This window comes from Lolium perenne, chromosome 3 (genome assembly GCF_019359855.2).
Source record: "Lolium perenne isolate Kyuss_39 chromosome 3, Kyuss_2.0, whole genome shotgun sequence".
Lineage (NCBI taxonomy): Eukaryota > Viridiplantae > Streptophyta > Magnoliopsida > Poales > Poaceae > Lolium > Lolium perenne.
In genome coordinates this window covers 200,688,438-200,697,487 of record NC_067246.2, presented here as the reverse complement: position 1 = coordinate 200,697,487, position 9,050 = coordinate 200,688,438, and the positions used below count along the sequence as shown (strand labels likewise).

At 50.3% G+C, this 9,050-nt stretch overlaps 1 protein-coding gene across 2 annotated transcripts; it reads right to left on the bottom strand.

Annotated features, from left to right (window-relative positions):
• Positions 1-3,782: 3,782 nt before the first annotated feature.
• LOC127343081 (carbonic anhydrase, chloroplastic) lies at positions 3,783-8,391 on the bottom strand. 2 transcript variants are annotated; one of them, XM_051369160.2, is made up of 9 exons: positions 8,211-8,353; positions 6,338-6,548; positions 5,976-6,037; positions 5,814-5,862; positions 4,902-5,018; positions 4,746-4,799; positions 4,505-4,590; positions 4,296-4,401; positions 3,783-4,202 (listed from the first exon to the last, which is right to left on the bottom strand). In XM_051369160.2, exons 2-9 carry the CDS (start codon positions 6,485-6,487, stop codon positions 4,068-4,070), a joined length of 759 nt encoding a protein of 252 aa, XP_051225120.1. In that variant the 5' UTR covers positions 6,488-6,548; positions 8,211-8,353; the 3' UTR covers positions 3,783-4,067. The 2 variants fall into 2 exon arrangements, with proteins under 2 accessions (XP_051225120.1, XP_051225118.1); XM_051369158.2 differs by lacking the exon at positions 6,338-6,548 and having other exon boundaries at positions 8,211-8,391.
• Between the last annotated feature and the right edge of the window lie 659 nt (positions 8,392-9,050).

The following is a 9,050-nucleotide window of genomic DNA, read 5'->3' as shown; positions in this document are numbered from 1 at the left end:
GCTGCACTGGAAACAGACTTGCTCGCAAGAGTTTATCAAGAGGTAACAGCTTTATAGCAGATAGCAGAGTGAAATAACAAAGCAGCAGAGTAACACATGCAAAGTAGTGATTATAGTAAACAGCAGGATTAAAATACTGTAGGCACGGGGACGGATGACGGGCGTTGCATGGATGAGAGAAACTCATGTAACAATCATAGCAGGGCATTTGCAGATAATAATAAAACGGTGTCCAAATACAAAGCAATCAATAGGCATGTGTTCCAATTATAGTCGTACGTGCTCGCAATGAGAAACTTGCACAACATCTTTTGTCCTACCAGCCGGTGGCAGCCGGGCCTCAAGGGAATCTACTGGATATTAAGGTACTCCTTTTAATAGAGTACCGGAGCAAAGCATTAACACTCCGTGAACACATGTGATCCTCACATCACTACCATCCCCTCCGGTTGTCCCGATTCTTGTCACTTCGGGGCCATTGGTTCCGGACAGCGACATGTGTATACAACTTGCAGGTAAGACCATAAACAATGAATATCATGATGAAATAATAACATGTTCAGATCTGAGATCATGGCACTTGGGCCCTAGTGACAAGCATTAAGCATAACAAGTTGCAACAATATCATCAAAGTACCAATTACGGACACTAGGCACTATGCCCTAACAATCTTATGCTATTACATGACCAATCTCATCCAATCCCTACCATCCCCTTCGGCCTACAGCGGGGGAATTACTCACACATGAATGGGGAAGCATGGCTGGTTGATGGAGAGGCGTCGGTGGTGATGATGGCGATGATCTCCTCCAATTCCCCGTCCCGGCGGAGTGCCAGAACGGAGACTTCTGGCTCCCGAGACGGAGTTTCGCGATGTGGCGGCGTTCTGGAGGCTTTCTGGCGACTTCGACTTCTCCCCGTGCGTTTTTAGGTCGAAGGCAATAAATAGTCCGAAGGAGGGCGTCGGAGGCCGACCGAGGCCGCCACACCATAGGGCCGCGCGGGCCCCTCCTGGGCCGCGCCGGCCTATGGTGTGGGGCCCTCGGGCCTCCACCTGGCTTGCCCTTCTGGCTCCGCCAATATTCTGTGAAAATAGGGCCTTCTGCATAAATTCCGAGGATTTTCCTGAAAGTTGGATTTCTGCACAAAAACGAGACACCAGATCAGTTCTGCTGAAAACAGCGTTAGTCCGTGTTAGTTGCATCCAAAATACACAAATTAGAGGCAAAACAATAGCAAAAGTGTTCGGGAAAGTAGATACGTTTTGGACGTATCAGCCATCAAGAAGGAGCCGGCGTCTCCACCACTGACCAGAGGGCGCAGCAGCGGCGCCCTCGTTATCCGCGAGGGGGGGCTCCGGTCGTCTTCTCCATCGCGCAGCCGCAAGAGGAAGACGTCCAAGAAGGAGGCCGCAGCGGCCGCTGCTGCGTCCCAGCTCGCCGAAGAGGAGGCCAAGTGGGCCGAGGACGAGGCGATCCGCGAGGCCATCGCAAGGTCGTTGACCGACATCGTCCCCGCCGACAACGCCCTCCCGATGGACGCCGCGCTCGCCTGGTCGAGGCAGGAGACGGAGCAGCAGAGGCGTCTGCTGGACCTAGCGGCCGCGCGGCTCCGCGCCGCCCGCGCCACACCCACCCCACCCACCGCACCCGTGCCACTGATCAAGCTGGAGGAGAGCAGCAACGACGAGCTTTATCGGCCGACGCCGCCACACGGCGACCCATGCCAGGGTTCCAGCCGTTGGTACGGAGACGCCAACCAGAGCAGCCAGCAGGCGCCGCCACCCGAGGACGCCGACAACTCCAGCGACAATGATGACGACGGCGGCGACCACACGACATTCTACCATGATTTCGGCATGTAGATCGCCGTGTTTTAACTTTAATTTATGTTTTACGAATTCGGCCTATATATGTTAAATATCTCTAAATTTCGCCTATGTTTGAACGTATTTCGTCTGGTTTTGTCTGAATTCGCCTATATTTGTTCAAATTTTACATCCATCCTGAACTCGCCGCTGGGAATATGGGCCTCCCCAGGCGAAATGTTACATCCATCCGGCGCTAAATAGCGCCGGATTTCGACCTGTGGAGCCCAACGGCTGGAGATGCTCTAAGACCTAGCTTTTTTCAAACTAATTGGAGTTTCACTTGAAAAGATGATTTAGGACTAGCACATCTAGTTTTAGTTTGTTCTTTCACCCTCTCATGGTAGCCGCCACATTATGGCTTACTTTTCCTTGGCTCTCGCACAACCACCAATGGTGGCTAGGGTTTATCCTTTTACCTCTAAATGACGTGAGAGAGGCAGTCATAAGAAACAATTAGGTTGTACATGCCTTGCCCAAGCGAGAGCAAACGTGATTGCAATAGCTTCATCTAGCTTTGAATTGACCACCTGCCGAAAATCACGAGCAGCAACACCGGCACTCATGCTTTGGGACGAAGAAAAGAGAACCACATCAACATTCAAGTAGAGCAAACCTTCCGGCGGAGACCAAGATGATACCTAGCCGGTCTCACGACTATTATTGTTGGAATCCGTTGATGATAGATGCATCAATATGAAATCAACATAGGAATTGATCTGTGTGGGAACACTGACATGAGAACCACTGATGTCTTCTTGTCAGATCTTATTTTGAGTATCCAAAATGTGCCAAAACGAAACAACCAGCACCATAGACGGGATACTATTGCACTTGGACATGACATCCACAAGCCAAGTTTTATGTGAAGTAAATAACTTACAGTTCAAATGAATTGTCGAACTCCTCCACATCAGTCCACACCTCCCGCGCAAAAGGAGAAAAAAAACGTGGAATGCTCCACACACAGACACACTCCTCCGCAGAACAATGAAGCCGGGAAGTCAGGATGTGACGTCGCAGAAATTGTTGACTAGTTGGGAGTCAGTTGTGTGCAAATCTCCATAGAATAATGCACATCTTTCCAAGGGCCTTTATTGCCTAAAGATCCTTCCAAAACTTTGTATCAGATTGAGTATCTGATGACATATCGTGAGCACGAGCTCCGTGTATGCCAAATGATACGCAGAACGGACCATGTAGAGATCGAAGCGGCTATTTGGCCAAGACAGGAAATCATGTCTGCCATGACGACTCACTAGAATCTGCAGAACCTGACTCACTAGTCCTAAATCATCTGCTCGAGGCCCGAAGACTTCCCGTCTGCAGGGGGACATCTCTTGATCCAAGGCTTGAGGGGAGATGCAGCAGCGGCGCGCCATCGGCACGTCTTCCTCCGCTCCGGTGACATCGAGTTGCTCAAGGACCGGGCTGTATTTTTGTTCTTTGTTGGGATCCTTTTTGTAACTGTCGTGCTTTAATATCACCAGCAGTTTCCTCGCAAAAAAAAAGCGGAACGCACATGCGTTACATTCCATGACCGTGCCTTCTCTGACCGTGCCTTCTCATCCAGCAAGAAGTCCATTGTCTGCCCATCAGTTAACGGCGTCAGAGTACACAATTTCATGTTTGATTCCAAGGATCCAGTTACACAGGTAAGTTGGTACTTATGTTGTTCCGTTACCTTTGGTAATGGGATCCAAGGTAATTTGGAAAAAAAATACAGACATTATTGCGTGACACCAAATTCTCATTCATTTTAGTGTTGACATGTTATTTTGGTTTTGGTTTTTCCCTCAACATTCGAATGATCTTGTTGGCTATGCATACTCTTGGTTTGGGTGATCTACACCGATTATTTACTAGTCACCCAAATGTCTGAAAGAGCTAGAAAACAACACTAGGAGTATGAGGTAAAAGGTAAACTCTTGGTGAAAATATTATTAAAAATATATATGATGTCTTTTGATCACAAGGCGATCAAATTATGCATCACACGTACAACCGGTCGTCAGAAAATGGTAGAAACAACTATATGGCTTATTACAAATTCACATCGAGCCATCCAGCATTCAGCACTGCAAAACAACAAGCTCGTACTCCATGGCACTGCATCCACGTCGGTCGGTTGGTCGGCCGGAATATATCTTGGTATATATATGTACGTATGTATGTGTAGTAGTTAACCGATGGGAAGATTTACAGTTCCCATGTGTCGAACTTGCCGGAGACGAAGTCGTAGTGTCCGCCGACGAGCTTGAGGGTTCCGTTGGCCACACCTTCGGTGACAAACGGGTAGGTCTTGAGGTTCTGGAGGGACGTGTTCACGGCCTCCTGCAGAAATCCAAGAATATTTCTTGGTCAGCGAAGCAGTGTATAAAATCGAGTCCGTTCTAGCAAGTTGCTGAAAGTATCATATGTGGTTACCTTTTCCAAGACGGCGCATTGCTCATCGAAAGACAAGGAGGAGCACTCTTTCTTCACCTTCATCTTAGCAGGGTGCCCGATCCTGACCCAGTCCTCGACGAAGTGGCTGATCAATCATCAAAAAAAGGCAGAGAGCTCGATTCAGAAACAGATTGAGAGATGGATAGCAACGGCGGGGGCTGAGAATCTGGGTGCTTCGCTAGACTTACAAGGAGTCGTCTGCGCCATCTTTGAGTGACAGGAGTGCCTTGATTCCACCGCAGCAGCTGTGGCCAATCACCACGATGACCTCGACCTGCCAAAGTCCATAAACATACGCTAACGATCAGGACATTTTCTAACCCCATTATTAGGCACCAGATCTGATCCCAAATTACTAGTGCAATGCATCATCACACTAGTGTGTATAACTAGGAAGTGACAGCACTGAGAGCGAGTGAGAGAGTTGACCTTGAGAGCACACACGGCGTACTCGATGGCTGATCCAATACCAGCGTACTTGTTCTGCAGTAGACAAAAGCGGGGAGAAAAAATACGTCAATAATCCACCTCGGTGAGTGGGACAATATAAGGCCGGCGGCGAATATGCGCGAGACGTGTGCGCACCTTGCAGTAGGCCGGGACCATGTTGGCGATGTTGCGGACAGTGAAGGCTTCGCCGGGCTCCAGGCCCAGGGTCACCGACGGGCACACACGCGAGTCGGCGCACGCGAACACCATGTACTGCAGCACACAGGAAAATCATATTCATGTCAGTGGAGAACAAGATAGATACTCCGTTCCACTGGTAATCCACTTTTAGTTCGTTTATCTCACTGCTAATGATAAGCAGATAAGCTGTTCAGGGTGGCCTTTCAGCTCGCAGTGGCACAAGTAGGCGGGTAAAAAAGAATAAGAAGATCAATGTAACCTCAGCAGCCTAGTACGGCGTTGGCAAGCACGCCAATGGAGAATCGCACAAGAAACAAAAGTTATGCTTGTTCTTGTACTTGCAAGGTTCTTATCCTAGCGCTATTCCTCCTATAACAGAAAAGGGAAAAGGAACCATATTCTACTACCCATCGTCCACAAAGTGATAGGGACGCTGACATCTCAATAAGCCAAATCACATCATGGCAACACACATGGGCACGATGATCCAGTTTTCCTGCTCGTGCACAACAGGTGGGGGTTAATGGAAAAGGAGCTCAAGATTTAACCCTATTCTAGTCGTATCAGCAGTTAGGTTGACCTAGTATAAAGTGGTGGGAAACGACCACAAGCAGTCCCCTCTAACGGTCCGGCCATGCAATTAGAACAAGCAGCCGTTTCATTTTCTCTACTTTGACCGTAGCCTAAATACCCCGGATTTGTACCCGTGATGGCAGGACTGCTTCCTAATGTGAAGTCGCGAACACGGTTTTCTTCAGCTACGCTATTTCTGTGGGCAAAAAATACATCTCGATCCCCAAGTCTACAGAACACACTAGTTTTCTGTCAAACTCTACAAGCAAAACAGAGTCGCTAGAGACAACATACCTTGGGCGCCTGGCCGGCCTTGAGGGGCTCGAACAGGTCGGGCTTCTTGCTGCCAAGAGGAAATGGACAAGGGATCAGTTGGAGAATAATCTCAAATCGAACCAAAATATCACGAACGAACGCAGGAGTTCTGTTGTCAGCAGGATTAGGGGGGGTGCTTACTCGTAGACATCGGTCTTGAACTTCTGGAACCCGGTCTGGAGGCGCTCCACGGCGGCGTCCATCTGCAAGGGAACGATCAAACCCAAATTAGTCATCGGCATAAACAGCAAGAATTATAACCTGTGATATGCATCATGCAGAGACAGAGACGGAAAGGGGGAGAGAGAGAGCTAGCTAGGTGTGCCCACGAAGAGCATGGCCAAAAGTGATCCAAAGTAGATGCAGGAGGATAAATGCTTTTCAAAAAAAAGAAAGTTGCAAGGGTAAGCTACGAACTAAATCAAAAGGGGGCAAAGAAAGATGGATGGAGCAGTGTATGGATGGTGTGTGGGAGGTGAACAGGAGGGAGGATGGGGACGGACCTTGTTGGAGGCTGGAACTGGAGGAGGTGGTGGTGGAGGGTTGGTGGTTGGCTTCTGGAGGAGTGACGAGGAGGAAGAATCTACCGCTGCTGGGATCTCCCCGCCGGGGGCCTTCTTATAGCAGCACGGGAGGCAAAGGCAGCCACTCATCTTCTCCTCTCCGCTCTATCACGAGTACGACTCTAGTTTTTTTTGATCTCCCTCCGAATTACTAGCAGACATGACACGTGGAACGCGGTGAGTGGAAAGAAGACATGGAAAACCAGCAGACATGGCCAAATGGCCGATCAGAATGGCAAGACCCTTTGTTTCTTTTAGCAAGATTCAGTTCCAGTTGCCATGGACATGGATGCATCTGTTCTTATTGTAGCTAGCTGTAATCTCCAAGTTGTGGCGATAATTATTCCTCAGCCCAGTACTACAGTAAAGGAGGAGCTTGATAACGATATACAGCATTCCTTAGAAGCATAGCAACAAACATTCTGTGTGCACCAGTTCAACAACCAGGACACACAAAACTTCGTAATTCCTACACTAAAGTGGAGTAGCGATTGACAATGATAGAAATCAGTAATAACACTAGAAACGATTTTTTTCCCATTACAAATCCGTCGATGTGAAGCCTCACATGAAGACAGTTTGTTTGAAGAAGAAAAACAGCTCTTGAATAAAAAAAATGCAGAGTGGGAAGGTGCGGGTGGGAAGAAGGAACTGGAGTGGACGTAGCTGATGGGGACGGCTGCAGAGTGCAGAGGGAGGTGTTCACGGCCGGCAGGACGGCGTCCATGGACCATGGTGCTGGGAAAGACTCATCCCGGCGGCGGTGCGGTGCAGTGCCGCGGAAAAGGCGAGGACATGCAGGACAGGTAGGAGAAGGAGCCCGGGATTGGGTTGACGACCCAGGTGCTGGCCGGGTTGGGCCGCACGGGCGGAGAGGCAGCGGGAATTGGAACAGCACGTGCGCGTCTTGAATTTTTTTTTTTTTGAGAAGACGTCTTGAATCTTGAATTCTTGATCGACCGCGTTGAACGAACGAGAAGCTAGGGCTCGGAGCCCTCGGGGATTTTATTTTTTACATTTGGGTATCAAAATAATGTCGGCTAGACTCCACCTTAGGGCTTTAAGGAATTGGTCGCGGTTGGTTGTACTCTAGGTCTCCGGTTAGGAAGTAACTTAGGGTTAGGGTTGGTGGTGCAAGGAACGCCAGAGCCGAAGAAGAAGATGGAGGTGCTCAGAGGGATGGCTTGGGGTGGCAGCGGACTGGCAAAGATGGCGATTTGCGCAGGGCGAAGTGGCGAGTCGAGCGGCAACGCGCCGACTGCAGGTGGTGTTGGCCGATGGTTCGGTCGGCACATGTGGCAGGGAGATATGAGCTTGTCGGTGTGGTGCATGGTCACCCGTGGAAACGGGTGACCGCAAGCCAAGCCTCCTCCTATGCATCTTTAGGAACCTTTTTCTTTCCACTTGAGATTTTCGGGAAATTATTTTGTATCAAATTGCACCTCTATATCTTTAATTAGTAATCCGTCGGTCCTAAATGCTTGTCGTAGAATTAAACATCTGAATGCACATGCCTTTGAAAATAAACAAAAAGGTGGATATATTAAATCGGTTTAGTTTAGGCTTGGGCGCGACATTTGGTTGCTAATGCCGTTCTCCCATATTCTTGGAAGAAGGATGGATGCTATGCATGTGGCGCCAAATTAGAAAAGCAGGCGAACCCGTGACTCGTGCACGCCGGTCGTGCCCAAAGTGGGAAAGACACGCCGAGGTTAGCCAAGCTTAACATGGGCTTTGCCGGCCGGAGAGAGGATATATGCGTGCATGCATGCATGCCGCCGACGTATATGTATATGACTGTATGTATACGTACCAATGCAGGTGCGACGGGGGCGGCCTGGACGGGGACGTTGCGGATGAGCCTGGGGCGGAAGGAGGCGGAGTTGGATGGGGCGGGGGTGCCGAGGCTGGCGGAGATGGTGGAGGAGCGCGCGTAGCACAGGTTAGCAGCTGCGGCGGTCGACATTGTGCGAATGGGCAGCGCGCTCTGGCCTCCTTATACGCGCGGCGAGCAGCAACAAATAGCAGGGCGCGCCTGCGTGCGGACAAATTGACGCAGCCGGGGCTAGCTACGGGCAACGGATGCCGGGATGCGGCGGCGTGCGGCTCGGGTCGGCCGGCGGATCCGGGCCACTGGGCGGGCGCCTCCCTCATCCGCGCTCGGATAGGCTCGCGATAACGCGCTGCTCCATCGTGGCCAACGGTTCCCGCCACGGGCTTCCTGGTCCACACGCGGGAGGATGGGGCCGGCCGGGGATTTGAATGTGGTGGCGTTGGGGGAGATGGGTGTTGCATGCGGTTGAGGCGGATGAGCGTTGGATGTGGATGCGCATGCGGATGGCGATCGTGCCGCTGCGGCATCCGCCGCCTATGGCCTCGGTCGACTCGACCATCGTCGTCATCGGTGGCCGATGGCGAGCTGTGGCCGCGCGCGGTGCGACGCGTCAAGTCTGTGATCGGGATTTGCTTAACAAATCATTATTCCAAGTGAAAAAATCATTTTTACTAGGCTGTGACTAGTTCTCAGCCTGCAATCTTAGTTGCAACCAATAGCATAGATCACGAAGCAAATCCTATGGTTTCGTGATAATTTTTTAGCCGCAATCCTACTTATAACTGAAAAATGCAACCTAAATTGCAACCGAAAAAAATC